The sequence below is a fragment of the Panthera tigris genome, chromosome C2 (assembly GCF_018350195.1).
Source record: "Panthera tigris isolate Pti1 chromosome C2, P.tigris_Pti1_mat1.1, whole genome shotgun sequence".
Lineage (NCBI taxonomy): Eukaryota > Metazoa > Chordata > Mammalia > Carnivora > Felidae > Panthera > Panthera tigris.
Genome location: NC_056668.1, coordinates 85,293,261 through 85,312,074, shown reverse-complemented (window position 1 = coordinate 85,312,074; position 18,814 = coordinate 85,293,261). Strand labels below are relative to the sequence as shown.

The 18,814-nt window shown below is 34.2% G+C and overlaps 1 protein-coding gene across 5 annotated transcripts in view; it reads left to right on the top strand.

Moving 5' to 3' along the window:
- Positions 1-12,240, top strand: part of FXR1 (FMR1 autosomal homolog 1) — a 60,662-nt gene extending 48,422 nt beyond the window's left edge. For 2 of the 5 annotated variants that reach the window (XM_007094569.3, XM_007094571.3), the window contains 5 exons: positions 4,465-4,668; positions 6,434-6,634; positions 7,349-7,429; positions 10,950-11,041; positions 11,809-12,240. In XM_007094569.3, the coding sequence (XP_007094631.1) occupies positions 4,465-4,668; positions 6,434-6,634; positions 7,349-7,429; positions 10,950-11,041; positions 11,809-11,979 (749 nt within the window). In that variant the 3' untranslated portion in view covers positions 11,980-12,240. The remainder of the gene's footprint in view (positions 1-4,464; positions 4,669-6,433; positions 6,635-7,348; positions 7,430-10,949; positions 11,042-11,808) is intronic. The other 3 variants (XM_007094570.3, XM_007094572.3, XM_007094573.3) reach the window with 2 other exon arrangements.
- The last annotated feature ends 6,574 nt before the right edge of the window (positions 12,241-18,814 follow it).

The window sequence follows — 18,814 nt, the reverse complement described above, 5'->3', positions numbered from 1 at the left end:
ATCAACACTTTATAGATGAACATTTTTCTAAAATGTATTTCATTGTGAGGATGGGGCCCTAACCGATGTATGAAGGGGCCAGTGGATGGTGGTGGTCAACAATTTTCTAATCCTAAATTTTCACTTATTCTTCTTCAGCTTCGGAGTTCCATTTTTCTGCATTTGGACTTGGATCTTAGCAGTGACCTGATTTGTCTTCCCTTGTTTTCTTCCCTTTCTCTTTTCCTTCTCTTTTCTCCATTCCTCTGTTCATCCTAACTGCTTTAGGAAAATATTTCATAAGACTTTTCCAAAGTAGAAGGCATTTAGAGAAAGTGGGAATATATAAAAGCTTACAGTGTGCAGATTCCACATCTGATTTCATGTTTGAAGACTCATCTAATAATGCCAGCATTATATTAAATCTGTACTTTGATTTGTTGTAGACTTGAAAGGTTAATTATCCCTTTCCTTTCATATATTTCCATGTTCTAATTTCTTGATATTTTTTATTATTTAAAGTTAACTCTGTATTGAGAGCTGAAAAGCAAAATTCCAGGAACATGTTTTAGCATGTGAAGATCTGAGAATTGTGAAGTACTACCGTATTCTTGAAAATACATTTAATACAGAAGACAGATAATGAGTGATTAAAGAGAAAATAAGTATATTGAATGATTCTAGAGCCACAAACTACTAGTACAGATAATTAGATTTGGCTTTTTTTTTTGGATGATGAGGATGGTGAATTCATTGAAGACTTTTATAAGCCTTTGGGAAGTCAACTTACTGAGGCCAGTCTTTTGCAAAATACCTTTGTTGAAAGTAGATAATAAGTTTTTATGATTAGATAATAAATTTTTATGAGTGGTAGAGGGAATATCCTCTGGATTGAAGAAAGTTATGCAAGTTGTTCAGTAGATGGCACTCTTACCTCTGAAACTTTGCAGACTAGTAGTATCATTGCGTTTGTTGAAATAGCTATTGAATTTTAGTGGGCTTGAGAGAAAACCATTTGAATTTGGTTATAGATGTTCTCTTGTCTACTTAATACCAGGATTTTTAGGTGATAATATATATACACACACACACATATACGTGTGTGTGTGTGTGTGTGTGTATGTCATGTAAGAAACTTTTTCTAGTAGCCCTGAAGTTGGTATATACCTTAGAATGGATGATGTTTTAAAACTGCAATTGGCAACATTTTCTTTAGTGGCATACAAAATATGTCTTTCAGTGAATGGATGGCATATTGGAGTTGATAAAACATGGTACTTTTGCTGTTAAGCAGTCATGATCATTGAAAAGGATGTAAAGCATCTTCATAAGAGCTTTTAGAAGTTTGGGAGAGGGGAAAATATGATGTAAAGTTCTGTTAAAAATAAGTATTTGGAGTCATGAAAAAATGGATTACTTTGAATCATTTTTAAAGCCCAGTGTAAAACATTTTTTTTGGGATTCATTAACTTCTGTTTTACAAAATTAAAAGAATGGTTGCAGTGATTTCAACACATTGTTAGTTTTCTGTTGATGCTTTAACACATTTCAAATTTAAAGGCTTAACACTGATGTATTAAGAGTTTTCTAGGTCAGAAGTCAGACATGAGTCTCAGTGGGCTAAAATTGTCAGCAGGACTGTATGTTCGTCCTTTCTTGAGGCTCCAGGTTAGAATCTGTTCCCTTGATATTTCCAGCTTCTGACCCCCTCTTTGTCTGTTTTGTAAAGCCAGTGACTGTAGAGTTCTGCTGCTGTGTCTCTGGTTCTCTGTAGCTGAGATCCACTCGATTAGTTTGGCCTCACCTGGATAATCTCCCCACCTCAGTATTCTTAACCTTATCACATCTGCAAAGTTCTATTTGCCATCCCAGAAACGTTTAAGCTTTATTTAATATGAATAAAGCAAAAGCACTAGCCAATTCATTAGTCATTTTTGTTTTTGACTTCAGTATCTGTCTTATCTACTGAAATGTATTTATGATTTAGACCACCCCCCCCTTAAGTCTTTTGAATACTATATTTTTTTATTAATATAATTTATTGTCAAATTGGCTTTTATACAACACCCAGTGCTCATCCTAACAAGTGCCTTCCTCAGTGCCCAGCACTCATTTTCCCCTCTTCCCCTCCCCCCCACCCCCATCCACCTTCAGTTTGTTCTCTGTATTTAAGAGTCTCTTGTGGTTTGCCGCCCTCCCTCTCTGTAACTATTTTTTCCCTCTTCCCTCTCCCCATGGACTTCTGTTAAGTTTCTCAAGATCCACATATAAGTGAAAACATGTATCTGTCCTTCTCTGACTTATTTCACTTAGCATAATACCCTCCAGTTCTATCCATGTTGCTACAAATGGCCAGATTTCATTCTTTCTCATTTCCAAGTAGTATTCCATTGTATATATAAACTACATCTTCTTTATCCATTCATCAGTTGATGGACATTTAGGCTCCTTCCATAATTTAGCTATTGTTGAAAGTGCTGCTGTAAACATTGGGGTACATGTGCCCCTATGTATCAGCACTCCTGTGAATATTAGATTTAGGTTAAACTTTAGTAGGAATTCCCTTGCTTGTGACACTGAGTTAAATACACTGTATTTCTAGAGAGAATTCAATAGGGACTTTGTAAAAATTTCAAAAATGAGATTACTTATCTTCAGATTTTGGTAATGTTTTCAGGCAGTGCATAGGTTTGTCAATAAATTCAGATACATTCCAAAGGATGTTTTCACTACTCATGAAATGATAAATTGCCCTTACTCCAACAAAACCGTGACATCAGTTAATAAATTCTTTTTTGTCATTTGGATAAATAAGTGTTTGGGAGAGACATTCTCTTTTGTGAGATTCTCGTTCCTAATAAACACACTTGAGTGTAAATACTAGAAACTTGCTGTATTTTTTATAAAAGTTCCAACTAAGTCATTCTTATATCATTGACTGGTTACATCCATATTTAATGTCAAGTGGAGAAAAAAAGATGAATGTTGAAGAATTTTCTTTAAAGGAGAAAGGAAATTGTTAGGCCTCTTCATTTGTTAAGTTTTATTGTGGGTACCTGAATACTAGCCAAGTTAGTTAAATGTATGTTTATCTGTTGTGCATCTGAAGAATTCTTACGTTTTACTTCCATCATCAAATGACTGGGGTTTAACTGTAGGGAACTTGTGGTTTATCATGGAATCACTTTTATTTGGGAGATGAGCAAATGAACATCAAAGTCATGCAGCAGATTGCTTTAACAGAATTGTGCTAATTGTTAGGTGTGTGGGGGGCATTTAGAGGTAGAAGAAAGCTCTACCATAGGCCAAGGGAGATGTAAATCCAAAGGGAAAAAAATAGAAAACAACACATGACAGCATTGCATGATAGATACATGTTACTTCTAAGGAAATAAGAGAAGGGGAGGAGTCTTTTCAGTTAAATTGGTCTGAAACTACAAATTGAACTGGGCTCTCAAGGAGAGATCTATTTGGATATTTGATATAAAAGGGAGGGATGGAAGTGGCATCCCAGAATTAACAAAGAATAGAAGTGGAAATGAGTATTGTAGTGATTGAGTCATCTAAATCTAACACATAATTGTGATATAATGATAATGATATTGCAGGCTTTTATAGAATCTTTGCAATGTTTAAATTTTTAGAAGATCACTATTAAAATAGGTCACTGGAACCTTAGAAATGGTCTGTAAACTCTTAGAGTCATGATAAATTTTTCTGTCAGGTTAAAGTTGTCTTCTCAGTAACATTCTTAAAATTTATTCTGTAATTTCAAATAGTGTATTCTAATTTAAGCCACTGTTCATAAAATGTAATTGTTTTATGTACAACCACTAAAGATACACTCACAATTTATAAGAGACTATCAATTATGAGAAACACTGTGATTTCAGAGATGTTAAAGTGTGAAATAGTGTGCTTCATAGAATCAATAAAATAATGGTAGAATACACTGTACAATTAAACTATTCGTTTTTGTGAATATGATTAAATTTGCTTTAAAATATAATAGCGGTTATTTCATTATACTAAAACCTAAAAGTGGGCAAGTTTTTTTTTTGACTATTTCCAGATACTAACTGCATTTGCATTATCTATGTAATGTTTTGTGTCTTTGCTGTAATACTATATTGGCTGTATTTCTGCATATCTAAACCAGTTTTTTTTTTTTTTTTTTGCTTGTTTTAATATTTATTTTCTGTATTCATGGAAACAGAAATCTCTGCTAAGTATAATTACCAAGTTACAGTATATCTAAACCAATTTTTAATCTCCCACTAGTAGATCCTATATTATTAGTATAATATTATATTTGATTATTACTTAGTAAATTTCACATTAATTTTAATTTAGCTTCCTTTGAATCAGCCAATTAATAGGGTGATTAAAATAATTTGTAGGAAATAATTTTGGCAAGTTTCACTCCTTATTTTCCCTTTTTTAAAAAAATCAGGAATCTAATTGGCTTATGTTCTCTTTCCCAAGGTACAAACTCTGAGCTGTCTAACCCCTCTGAAACAGAATCTGAGCGTAAAGACGAGCTGAGTGATTGGTCATTGGCAGGAGAAGATGATCGAGAGAGCCGACATCAGCGTGACAGTAGGAGACGCCCAGGAGGAAGAGGGAGAAGTGTTTCAGGGGGTCGAGGTCGTGGTGGACCACGTGGTGGCAAATCCTCCATCAGTTCTGGTAGTCTTTTATGTACTATGTCAGCATCCTTATTTTGTAAACAGTATAACCTTGTACAAGTTAATTCATTCCCCAAGTGTCTTCTCGCTGAGGAAGGTAGTGGAGCATATGATAAGGAGAAACCTTGGAGACTGTTTCTCAGTGAAGGTTTAGCTAGAATTTTCCAGTCAGAAATTTTAGTTGGCTGATTCTGTTTCAGTGGTCAAAGATTCCTCTAGTTTTGGGGGGCTTACATAATTAATTAGAATGTTTTTTTTTCCGCTAGAATTTTTGGGTTCTATATTTCTGTTTGCCAGACCCAGAAAATTCTAATGCAAAGAGAGATCTAAGTTATGTAATACTAAATATTCTTAATGTTGAAAATCAACTGAGAACTTTTGCTGCACTATGTACGATTTTGGGAACAGGGAAGAATTGTGAAATTTAAAAATTTTAGTATTGTTTGAGGAATTGAGCTGTATAGAAGACTGAGAACTGAGATGCATGAGCAACTTTTTACTCCAATGTCTTTTTCTTCCTTCCTTTTTTTTTTTTTTTTTTTTTGTAGGAGTTGTGAGAATGTTTTTGCTTACTTAATGGGCTGGGGGACAGAATCATTAGAGATGTGTGAACTAGATTATGTCATAGACACAGCCTTAACATATCTTTATTGTATACCACTTTAAGAAAACCATGTTTTCTTAATGTATATATATACCTCGTGAAAGTTTATATGGTATTTTAAATGTTATAGAACATCCGTATATATAATTAAATATATACCAGACTTGCTTACAAACTACAAAAAACTGGAACAAATCACACAATTTTTAAAAGGTACTCTGGTTCCAGTGATCTTTGAGCCCTAAGTTCATTTTACAGGCTTTTAGGGAAATACTTTTATATTTTACTACATTGCTCACTATTACCAAGGTTTGTAAAATTGTAGTATGCTGAATTGCACAATAAATGTACTTTACCTAGTGCTTATGATTAATGGATAAACTTAGTGTCTTTTGCAAAGATGCTAGCTTGCTAGCTGTTACGGAAACTTAGAAAGGAAAAATCGTGATTAGGTGAATTTCTTCTATAATTTGATTGGTGGAGGCAATAAATGCACATAGGTAAGATGGGTATTTTTTTCCTTATGATTATATCTTAAAACTTTCCCTTTCTCACCCTCACCCTACTTTACCCCACCTTCATTCTTTGTTTCTGGAGATGGGAGTACTAGTCAACTTTATATTTTCCTATAACCAGTTAGAATTTGAAACTTCTTAGTTTGATTTTTTTTGTATACACTTGTTTTGATTGCTTCAGTTTCGTAACATTTCTATTATGCCATGGAATGCAGGTGTTGTGATTTACTTGGGTATAGCACATTAACATTAGCACAAAGAAGCAGCTGACACCTTGAACTTGGTAAAGGGGACAAAATTGTGTATTTATGTCTCTCCACTTTTCATTTCTCTAGCTTCTGGGTAGGACTAGCTAAGGATGTGAATGTCAAAAATAGCAAGTAATAATATACTGTTTTCTAATACATTTTCAAAACAAAGAGAAGTGGTAGGAAGGTGAGGGTGTTTGCTCATCTTCTGCTTTAATTTTTCATTGCCATTTAAAATTCTTCATATTACTTTCCAGGAAAAATAGTCATACAGGAAACATTTTTTTTGAATATGGAATATAGGGGGAGAATTGTAGATGTAGTTCAATATAGATCAAAGCATTTCTAATGACTGCAGCTCTCTTAAACGAATATTTCTTGCCTCTGACATGCATATAGTGCTCAAAGATCCAGACAGCAATCCATACAGCTTACTTGATAATACAGAATCTGATCAGACTGCAGACACTGATGCCAGCGAATCTCATCACAGTACTAACCGTCGTAGGCGGTCTCGTAGACGAAGGACTGATGAAGATGCTGTTCTGATGGATGGGATGACTGAATCTGATACAGCTTCAGTTAACGAAAATGGGCTAGGTATGTAAGCACTTAGGGAAAAAGATATATTATTGTCTATTGTTAATGTATGATGCTTTTTTCAAAAAACAAAAAACAAAACCCAAACTTAATGCAATTCACATACTGAAGTTTTCTTAGTGTTTACTTCAATTCAAACAAGGTAGATAGCTTTGTATCTGTCTGAAATGTCTGGTTTTCAGATTTATATAGCCAAATTATTTGAAACTTGAAAGTGTTTATTAAAAGTGCCCTTTGATGCCATTAAATCAATATAAATATTCAAACTGCAAGGCACTTAATACTCTTACTGTTCATAAACCAAAATTGGGCTTTCAGCTTCTTTAGAAATTATTATGACATTAGTGAAGGTATGTATATTGAGTAGGCATTAACTTTCAAAGGGCTAAAATGTTATTAACTTTGCTAAAAACTAAATTGTATTGGAAAGGAAGACTTTATTCCTGAATCATGGTAATTTAAATTAAGTCTTTCAGTTTGTTCAATTAAGAGTTAAAACCCTCTTACTTTCCAGATGGTAATTCCATTTTTAATCTATTTGAAATGGTTAAAACTACAAAATTATTTTCCTGTCAGTAATGTATGTCGTTTTATCTTCCCTGTTTAATTAAAAGGTTCTCTCTCGCTTTTCTTAAATCTTTGAAGGAAAGAAGTTTTTTTTATTTTGTTTTTTGTTTTTGTCAGAATAGTTCATGGTAAACTTTGCAATTACAGATGATAGTGAAAAAAAACCCCAGCGACGCAATCGTAGCCGCAGGCGTCGTTTCAGGGGTCAGGCAGAAGATAGACAGCCAGGTAACTTTTGAGTGGACCTGTTGACAACACCAGGTCACAAGCATGAAAAAAATGTCATGTGTCTGCTTTCTAAATATATTATACTTACATGTACACATGTGTGCATATACATTCAAGATGTGCATTACATAAATTGTTTTCTCAACTAATAAGACTACTAAAATGCATTCTTCCTTCACTTCGTAAATGTTTAGTAACCTGTCTAATTGAACTAATGTTGTGTTTTAATTTTTTTACATGGAAATACTATTGAGAAGACCATTATTTTGTCCACTTGGCAGATTCTTCATACTTGAATTGGGGCCTGCCATCCCAGGGACTATGCTGTAGATTGTGGTTGAGGTTGATTGGCAAAATTGGGCAACTTTTGCATGGTGCTGCTGACTATGTCTGGATTCAGCACCTCATTTTTGTGGGAATTGTAAATACCCACAGTTAACAAAAAAAGCATAAATGAGAAAAATACTTGAAAGTGTCTTTTTTCTAATAAGAGGAATGCATGTTATGTTTTGTTTGTTTACTGTAGTGTGATGCCTTTTCCCTTACACCTACTAACTATTCAAATTAATAGTACTTACTTAGTTTTAGAATGTTAATTTAAGTAGACATAATTTTTAGTAACTTCAAAGAAACTTGTTTGCTGTGTCTATATTATTTTGAACATAATTCCGTTTCCTGTGTACAGAGAATCACGTGTATATTCACAATGAAGAAATTGTGTGCACCAAAAATAAACCCCTTTTGAACTAATCATTTTCTGCATTCTTTACAAAAGCAAATTTTTGGGTGTCTATTCCCCAAATACAGAATGTAAATTCAAGTATCTTTAATATTTTAGGTTTAGTGGTTGCAGAGACATTTGGGAAAACTGGTTTTAAAGGTGTTAGTTCCATTCTTGAAGAAAAGTCCGTGTTTTAAAGGTAGTTGTAAATTAAAAAGGAATTTAATATTGTCAAAAATAGAAAGTTTCCGCCAAGTTTTTTTATTGTTTTCCTTTCTCTTCTTCTCTCTGTAGTGTTAGAAATATTCTTTAGATCAAGCAGTCATATTTATTTTGTTTTTTAAAGTTGGCACAGTGGTGAATACAGTACTTTCTGGCCATAGTTTATAAGAAAATTCAAGGTACATTGTGGGTTTAACATATAACATAATTTTTTAACTAGATGGTGGTTTATTAAGTCAGTGGACATCAAAAACATAGTGGTGTTAAAGAAGAGAAAGATTTTTCTGTATGATATTAATTGAAAATTGAGTAGTTTGGGGTGTCCAGTAATATGATGGTTTGTGTTCTATAGTGCATTTATTCCTATTTTACTCTGTTCTTTGGATTGCCACTTTTCCAGGAAATTCTTGTTCCCTAGCCTGCCTTTCCGCCTCCTCCCCCTAAAAAACTGTTAAAAGCCCCCCCTCCAGCCCCCCAAGATAGGATTAATGGAACAGGCACATCATTTTCTCCTTGCCCCTGGCAGTGCTTCTAGGAAAGTAGCCTCCTAAAATGTCAACATTCCCTTATATAATTTAATTTATTCTCATTTGCTCAAGATTTCTTGTTGTCTTTAGTATAAATTAAGCAGTGAATATTCCTTACTAATAAGAATGTGATTATAACACTTGTGTCAAGTTGGTTTACTTAGACCACTTAGGAAATTCTACAGTCCAAATTATGCTGCACAAATTGCCTATCTTTTTTTCTAATTATTAATTAATCTTCATTGACCTTTTAAGTGGCTAGTATTGTAAGGACTAGCTATAAACAGGTTTTGAGTCAATTGAGTTTGTTTTTAGTTGTACCTCCCTTTATGGGGGAGGGGCACTGGTAAGTTTTTACCTTTCCAGCTCTGTGCCTCTAATGTTGATACCCATATCAAAAAAGTATATTATTCTGTGTGTGTGCATAGTGGATGAAGGGTTCTAACAGTTGTCACATACTCAAAGTTAGCAATATGTCTGTCTATGCAGAAGGGTTTCCAAGTAGCTGAGTTCTTCCAGGTGTCACTAAGGGTTGAACTATGGAAACAGAATGAATTCATGAAGGTGTTACACAAACTAGAATCATTTCTAGAATGTTTTTGCCACCATATATGTGTACATAATAATGAAATGGACTTGATAGTATTCCTCTTCTTAATTGTGGAAACTATTACTAAGTGTTTTTATAAATTAACAGTGGATTTAAATGATTTTAAAAGCTTCAAAATGAGCACAGTGAGTTTCTTACAATTTGGAAGACAAGAGGCAGTTTTAGACAGGAAACATCTTTTATTTAGTGCTGTTTCTAATAAATGATTTGCATTCTGAATTAAGTGGTTTTTTGAGATTTAAAAAGATTAATAGTTTCAGAACGTTCCTGGATCTTATAAAAGGATTATGTTAGTTTGTGATCACAAAAAAGTGAATTGTAAATACCATCCAGCTTTCTTATTTTATCAAAATGATTTATTTTCATACAATTTGAAACTAATGGACTGACCATTTCCCCCCTAGTGACTTTAAATAAATAATTTAAAATTTACTTGAAGTTTTCATTCTTTACATAAACCTGCTCTCATCCTGTAATTTAAAATACCTTGTATTTCACATAATCAGAGATTTTCTTCACCAGTTTCTGGGAGAAAATAATTCTTTGAAAGAGAGCAATCATTTTGACATTTCTTCAAATCAGTAAATTCTAAGCTATAAAGTCCTAAAGAGAAAGGATTGAGGTGTAAAGTGAGGCCAGAGTACCTGTAGAACAGAGATCATTTTTTTCCACTTGGGTTGGCAGAAGGGTGTTAGCTTGTGTTATCTTTTTCTTATGTCACTATTGCCATCCACTTCCTTGCAAACACACATACACTTCAGTTAGTCAGTCCCTTGAAAGATTATTGAAGCAGGGAAGGGATTGTTACAGAATTAATGGCGGCCCTTTTCCCCACCAGGATTATTGTCCACGTTTTTAGGGTGATGGTCTGCCATCTTTAGTTTGCTTGTAGTTTTTTATTTTAGATCACTCACAATGGTTTCTAGTGTGAAATGTTAAAAGAAGGACTGTGAAATACCACACTTGGATATCTTGTACTTAAAAAAAAAAACAAAAAAAAACTAATATATGAGTACATCTTTTATATCTCTGGTGAAGTATAGCACACCGTGATTTGCACCAAATGTGCCCCATTTTTTCCCCACTGAGAATTGCAAACACTGGGCTGAGAATGCTGCATTTCCTATTCTTGGTTGTGGATTTCTACATCAAACTTTATCCCAACCGTGGAGTCAACCGGAAGCAATGGCTGGATTCTTAAGAAAGCTGACTTAAAATCTAGGCTTCCTTGATCTCCAGCTTGGAATTTTCTATTGTCAGCACTAAATCACAGGCACATTTTTCAAGCTTTGTTTTTGGTTGGAGGTGGTACCCAGCTTAAAATTTTGAAATTGGGTTACCCACCGTCAGTTTATTTTAAAAGTAAAATTACTCTTTATCCATAAATAAACTTTAGAAATATTTTTTCAACACCTGTAATTTTTTTCTCATCTTCAACAGTCACAGTTGCAGATTATATTTCTAGAGCTGAGTCTCAGAGCAGACAAAGAAACATCCCAAGGGAAACTTTGGCTAAAAACAAGAAAGAAATGGTAAGGAGAATTTAACCTGTAGGTTTTGTTGGTTTGGTTTTCGTTTCTGTTTTTTTTTTGTTTTTGTTTTTTATTATTATTTTATTTTTTTATTATTTTTTTTGGTATGGTTTAGCTTTATGTTTACTTCTTATCTTATTGTATGATCACTTGTTTCCCCAACTAGACAAATAATATTTTAAAGACTACTCTTTGTTTTGTTCTTGGCCCCAGGTAACTGAAGATATGCATGCTTGAGCCTGGAATACTTTTCATTTAGAATTCCAAATAGCATTTGTAAAATTCATTCTATCCAAAGATATTGGACAGAGACTATTGGCTTAATTTGGGGAGCAGTAGGCTATATATATCTCTTCTCAGTGATAGCTATAGATCTCTTTAAGTGTCAAGTCTTTTAAATGCTTTAACGGATGTGAAATGTAAAGGTGAGTAAAATAGGCATTATTTGCTTAGGGTATTAACCTTATATCTTTTACATGGTGAGCTTTCCAGTGGTTAAAATTAAATTAGGTTCAAGTTTTCAGTAAACAAGTCCAGATTCTTCCTGTTGTTAAGGGCTGTTAGGTACTAGAGATAGAGTTGAAAGACCAGTAGAGGTGGAATACATTGGTATATGCTTTGAAACTTTTAAGAACATTTTAATTCTTTGATCCAATGTCATATGTGAAACTGAAATGATTTATTAGCTAATGTTTATATAGCTGTTTTCCTCCTCAGCTATAGATTTCATTTATAAAGAAGTTGAAAAAGTTGTCTCCCTTTGGCAGGCAAAAGATGTGATTGAAGAGCATGGTCCTTCAGAAAAGGCAATAAATGGCCCAACTAGTGCTTCTGGCGATGAAATTTCTAAGCTACAGCGTACTCCAGGAGAAGAAAAGATTAATACCTTAAAAGAAGAAAACACTCAAGAAGCAGCAGTCCTGAATGGTGTTTCATAAACTGAAGAAGTTCCTAGTTTACAGTTCTTTTACATTACATTTTACAATAGTGCTTGTACAAGCTTGCCAAAGATAGAATATGGATCGCCAGTCTTTACATCGCACTTTCAGTTCCTCCATTTGGAATTCAGAAAGGGGAGGGATCCTGAAGAAATCATATGTTAAACATACTTTGACACCTACTGTGTTATAAAATATATCATCAGATGTGCCTTGAGAATAGTATATGTAACATTAAAAAAAGTTGCTGGCTATAGGAAATGTTATTTTGTTTTCAAAATATGGCAGAGATGGGGGGAGGAGGGTGGGGTGGGATCCCTAACGTAATATTCTTTATGAAAGCATTAGCTGCTTTTGTTACATTTTTAATAATATGCAACCACTTCTTCACCTGAGGAAAACTAGAATGAAATGCAGTCTAAAATATTTTGCACTGAATTGTAATTCTTCATTAGTTTAGTCTGGAAACTGGTCTGTTTTAATGTGTTTTTTAAATGCTGTATGTTGAGGAAAATCTGCAGACCACTGGAATACATTTGTTAAACTCATCTGCAGGGACACTGGGTGATATTGGCAGTGACTGTTCTACATTGAGGCTTTGTTTGGTTTATTTATTAAAGTGTACAGTATTTAAAAATCAAACATAGCTTTAGTTAAAACACTAAGCTGAATTAGTCATGTCCATTTCAGAGATAACCTGAACTACTGAAAAGATCAATTTCCAGGTTTATTCTGTATAAAAGTACATGTTAGTCTTCAGTAGAGTATCTTTTCCTTTTTTTCTTTTTCTTTTCCTTTTTTTCTTTTTTCTTTTTCTTTTTTCTTTTTTGATTTTGGTTGTTTGATGTGCAATATGTTTTTGTATGCAGGTAGTAAATAAACTTTGATCTTCCATTTGCTGATTTTTAACTTTCTACTTTTTATACCAGTATACTTTTTATAGCATAGTAGTTGGAACTAGTAATAGGCCTAGAATAGTTATCCTAATTGCTTTTAAAAAAGCATTACTTGCTCATAAATAGTATAAAAATATTAATTGATGAGTTAATTATTTTGTAATGAAACCTCTGAAAGCTTAAAATTTAGTCTGTTAGAATAGATTGGCTTAGGGAATTGGTCATTTAATAATTAGGAAAAGTTTTATAATCTACTCAAAGGCAACTTTTGGAAGGCAGTGGGATAAAATGCAGAATTTTACTTTGGCCTTTGATAATTTACTAAAAAATATTTTTATAAATCAGAATGGTGAGCAATTTTTAAGTAAGAAGTAGACCATGAACTTGGTTTTTGATTCTCAAGGAAATAATTTTGAAGATTGTCAAACTAATGATTGTATTTTTTGTATATATTTTAGCCACATTACTTAATTTTAGGAAGATGAAGACTTCACATAAAGTGTTTCAAAGAGTAATAATGATATAATTATGCAGATAATTGTGAGGTCATATCAGATAATTGTGGATTTACTGGAGGATTTTTTTCTATAGTGGTATATATAGACCACTGAGCAAGAAAGACAGCCCTTTCTGTCACTTGATGTTTGAAAGTGTTTTTTATGTGCATAATTTGTGTTAATTTGTTATGTGCATAAAACTGTTAAGTGGTTTTAGTTAATTTATAATGGCTGAAAGACATTTCAAGGTATTGCTAAAAATGTAATAATTGTCAGGTCAGTGTACATATAACCCTAGACCTCACGTTTATTATCACTGAGGTTAACATGTGATGGCATTAACTGCATTTCCCTAAAATCCTAATAATAGAATTTATAAGTAAGGTGTGGTATGAATAGTGCAATCCTTGGATTTTGAATAACAGTATCAAATCATATCCTGAGGTTAAAAAAAAACTTAACCCACAGATGTCTTTTTTAACCATCAAAAGAAAGAAGTAAAACTGTTGGCCTTTTAATTCTTGTCTAGAGTAACAGGGTTACAGATTAATTACAAGTTAAGAGAATTTTCATTAATCCCCAAAGTGGTAAATACGGTGTAAAGAAAAAAATGATTTTTCATTTTCTTCCATGTAGAATAGATTCACTAAGATTCTTCTGCCATAAAGATTGTTTCACTGAGAAAGTAACCTAAAACCATCTTAGAAAGTGGGTATTATACAATCAGTTGTTCAGAATAACCACATTCTAGGAAATAAGTATCAAGATTTCATTATTTACAAGTGACTAAACCCAGCATCTTCTGTACTGCAGAACCATGAGTCTTTTCTTGGGTAAATACCGTATACTCTGATTCAGAAAAGCCTATTCCCCAAAGGCGGTAGCTATTGGTGATTAGGTAGCCCACCAGATTATTTGAGAGGGATGTATGTTTTTTTGGCTACTACACCAGTTAAGTGAGATGTTGCTCTGGGAAAACTTACTGCTGTTAGGCCATGCTAAAAGACACTCAACAGAAAAGCCCAAACGTCTTGTGCAACCCCCATATTTCAGTATACTTAGGTGAAATCACATCTGGAAGCTTATTAAGATTATGTGGGGATAAAAATCTTTTCCTGAAACTTTGGCAAGCCTAGGATCTTGGGTTTGGCATTACCTTTTCATTTCATTATTTTTTAAAGATTTTAAGTAATGTCTACATCGGACGTGTGGCTCAAATTCACAATCCTGAGATGGAGTTGCATGCTCTACCAACTGAGTGAGCCAAGCGCCCATGGAATCACCTTTTTAAAGCCTTCAGTGGGCCTAAAACTTGCAAAATGGTGTGTATGGGTCTTTGTTGATAGATCAGTCACCTTTGGTAAAACAGTCACCTTTGGTAAAATTGTACTAAGAATACACCAATTTTTAAGTCGTTTTGTGTATTTTAATGTGGAGTTAAGCAGCACATCAAACTGTTTGTGAAAACCTCAGACATTCCTTAGAACAAGACTGAGGGAAGTTGCCTAAATAGTTGTGCAAAACAAATACAGGTACACGTAGGGAAGCAAAATATCTAAGAACAGAGACCCTAATAAGTTACTGAGGAAGAGGCAAAAGTAGCTGGTATTTTATTGTTTTCTGGATCTCCATGTCAGCCATTCTTTAGTAGCTCGGATCCATCCATCACCTTGACGCTAACATCGGGTATTTTTGTAGCTGTTATTTGCTAGAAATCTGATTTGTAATTTGAGAGAGGTCTCTGCGGAGTTGGCATATTAACAATGTTGCACTTAGATTGGATAATAGTACCAGATACAACTTAACACAGATTTGCATTTTCTTGAGGTTGAAATCAACCTAGTTTTCCTATAGGCTATGCCTACAATAAAGCTTTTAATCTAAGGAAGGAGAGATGAATGGAAAACCTGATTGTAATGCATTAAGCCCTGTACTGGTGATTATTGGAGAGTAAAGGTAAATTACTTTTACACTTGGGTTTTCTAGAAGGCTTTAAGGAATTTGGGTTGAACTGGATCTCTGTGTTTGGCATTATTCCAAAAGATAAAAGGATGGTGTGAATCCTCACTGAGTTTCCTACCTTTGCTATTATTTGGATCCCCTATACCTTTTTTCTTTTGAGAGAGTGCACACGCAGGCAGGGGAGGGGCAGAGAGAATCCCAAGCAGGCTCTGCTCTTGGGATCATGACCTGAGCTGAATTGAAAATCAAGGGACTCTCAATGGACCCAGCCACTCAGGGGCCCCTCCCAGGATCCCCTGTTTTTTTATAAGGACATCTGGTATAGTGAATTTGGGGACTCCTTTTTTAAACTTTGTTTTATTAGAAGCTTTCTTGAATGGATAGTAGTCACAACCTTTGATAGCATTTGGGTTTTATTTCAGAAACTCAAAGCAACAATCAGTCTGCTATATATAGTTAAATTTTGGCAAGTGGTAGTAATTTGAAGTTGCACTCAACTTGTTGAAAGTCCGATATGTTGAAATATAGGAGATTGCCACTAGTTGACCCATTTTTGACCTACAAACGTGGCATTTTCTTATGTATGATTTTTTAAGTATGATCATTTTACTCTAGAAATCAACCAAGAGTCTAATCATCCTGAAAACCCCTTATTGGTGAGAGATCTACATACACTCAAATATATTGTTTTTTAAAAGGTTATCAGCGGATCACGTTGTAAAGAATCATCTGTACCTTCTATATTACTACTTCAAGTACTGAAATGTGTAGACTATCATGTAGCTTTCTCTTTAAGAGGATCTCCACCAATACATTTGGTTTGCATATTACTTCTTTGGTAATTTGAAAATTGCAGGTATAGATTTATAGAATTGGGAGCTTCTGTGTACTTAAACCAGACATTTCCAACTATGCCATGTGCAGTCTAAAGATAGCAAAAAGCAAGGGCAAGATTATTTTTCACTGATCTCAGTCTTAAAGCCCCCCTATTCCCTAGTATACTAGTTAATAACTTGCCAAATTTGTTTCAGTGATTGGTAAATTTTTCTTGGGGTGAAACTACAGGGGTATTCTGTGAATAATTTTGTAACTTTTTTACTTGCATTGTCAAAAGTAGTTGCTCATTTTTTAATTTAGAGAGTATTGCAAAAAATTTCCCACAGTTTTTGTGGATAAACCAATTTATATTGCCTTGGAGCTTGCGTCAACCTGTTTGAGTTTCATTTTCAACCTGCCCATTTTCAGGTTGTAAAGAAGAATGGAAACATTACTTTTGACATGCCATTAATTGCACTTGTACTAAGGTAACAGCAAGTGTTAACATATTCATATTAGACCTTAACACTGGATTGTAGACATTGTCTTTTGGTCAGGAAAAACTAGTAACACTGGATAGAAGCTCCTATATTCTGTTGCTAAGGCAACACTTGGCTTTGGCTGTAAGCAGAGATATACAGTACTCTTAACAGTGCCAAGAGCAAAAGGAGCTTAGGTCATTGACGTTTCCTGGTACTCAAGGTTACTTTCAGTCCAAGATTCTCTTTTATAACCAAAAACCCACTCTAACATTTTAAACAGTGTTTTTGTACTTTATCTCAAATTTAGATATTTTTTCTATCCTGTTCTCCCATTGAAACAACTGTTTCAATTCTAGCCTGAGTGTTGAAACTTAAATGTGACTTGTCAACTCTTTGAAGCATTCTGCCTGAGTGAATTTTTTAAATAATCATTTCTGACGCAGGGTTTAAGGTAAGGTGTACATTTTCAGTACGCTGAATATAACTGTAGTGTGGCACAGTTAACATGCTTAGGGTTTTACCCCTGTATTAAAGATGCTAGTTACCTACTTTTTCTAGCTGCCTTATGCCCTTTTTTGCTTCGATTCTAGAGTAAGGATAGCAGAGAAAACCATATAATCAATCTTCTAGAATTAGAATACATATGTATGGATATTCCACCTATTTTCACACAAGTTCTTGAATGGTTTGGGTGTTCTGGGATACTGATTTTGTAGAACTGGAATTTTCTTTAAGTTTATTTTGAGAAAGAGAGCACAAGTGGGGGAGGGTCAGAGAGAAGTAGAACCAGAATCCCAAGCAAGACTCTGCAATATCAGTGCAGAGCCTGATGTGGGGCTTGAACTCAAAAATGGTGAAACCATGACCTCAGTTGAGATCAAGACTTGGACGCTTAACCAACTGCGCCACCCAAGCATCCCAATTTTTTTTTTCCCCCCATAGGTATTTTCATCATTTGGAAAATAAGAGAGGGAAAAGGTTTAACTTTGAGGACCACTTATTATACCCTACTTTCCTCACCAACAAAGCATTTTTTATAAAGCAGCATAGGACTCATAATGTCAACTCTGAGGCAGTCAAGGCAAAATTAGGGGAACTATATCTCTGGTATGCCAGATATTCCTATGTCCCAGTGTTGTGTTCATACCTCCACTTCCCCCCACCCCACCCCACCCTTAAAAAACCATTTGAGTACCTACTGATAAAAAGGCCCCAAGCTGAAGGTGTAAGGACAAAGTCCCAGACTCAAATTTCCTTACCACTAAGGCAAATATCCCTGGGTTTTCAAATATGTGAAGGGTACCACAGTGCAGAGGTTAACAAAGCATGGAACTTTAGGTTTGAGAAAGATCAGCCTTCTCATTCAGAATGCTGTTTTGGGTAAATTACTTAATCTCACTATTGTTTCCTTGTGAAACGCTTAAATGCTTACTTGTCTAGCACACTGTTAAGTAGTCAATGTTAACATTACACATCAAGTATTTCATTAAAAAAAAAAACATTAAAAGAGGAAGGCTCTTTTACACAGATCATACTTGAATCAATTACCCACTATGATCTGGAAGCCCTCTGTCAAGTGACCTTTCCCCAAGAAAAATGGTAGGAGTGCTTAATAGCCTACAATGAAATGTGGATTCTTCTATTTAAGGTAAGCCTAGAGGAAATAAAACTGATTACTGTGAAAGAAAAACATACTTTGTTGTGCTCAGTGTTATTTTAAAGCATTTTTCATTGTCTTAATATTTGCCTTTAAACAGGTGTGCTATTTGTATTACACACCTAAAAATATACCTACTACATGACGTTTTCCCTTTCAAGGTTCATGCTTGACTGCCTGTGGGCCTATTAACACTCTATTTGTCTTTCAAAAATTTGTTTTTAGTTTTAATTGATAATATCTCTTAAAGCTCTTGTTCAAGAAACTTGATTAGTCGAAAAGACTGAAATAAAAGGTTAGTAAGCCAAAATACAGTTGGTCTTCTTCATTAGATTCCTTATGTGCAAATTCACCTACTTGGTAAAATTTATTTGTAACCCCAAAATCAACATGTGTAGGTACTTTTCCTAGTCATTCGTGGCCATAAAGAGTAGTGAAAAATTTAATGACCCAGTGCCCAAAGTGAAGCTTGCCTTGTTTCATTTATATTGTAAACAAGTATGCCTTCTGTGGTCCATTTAATGC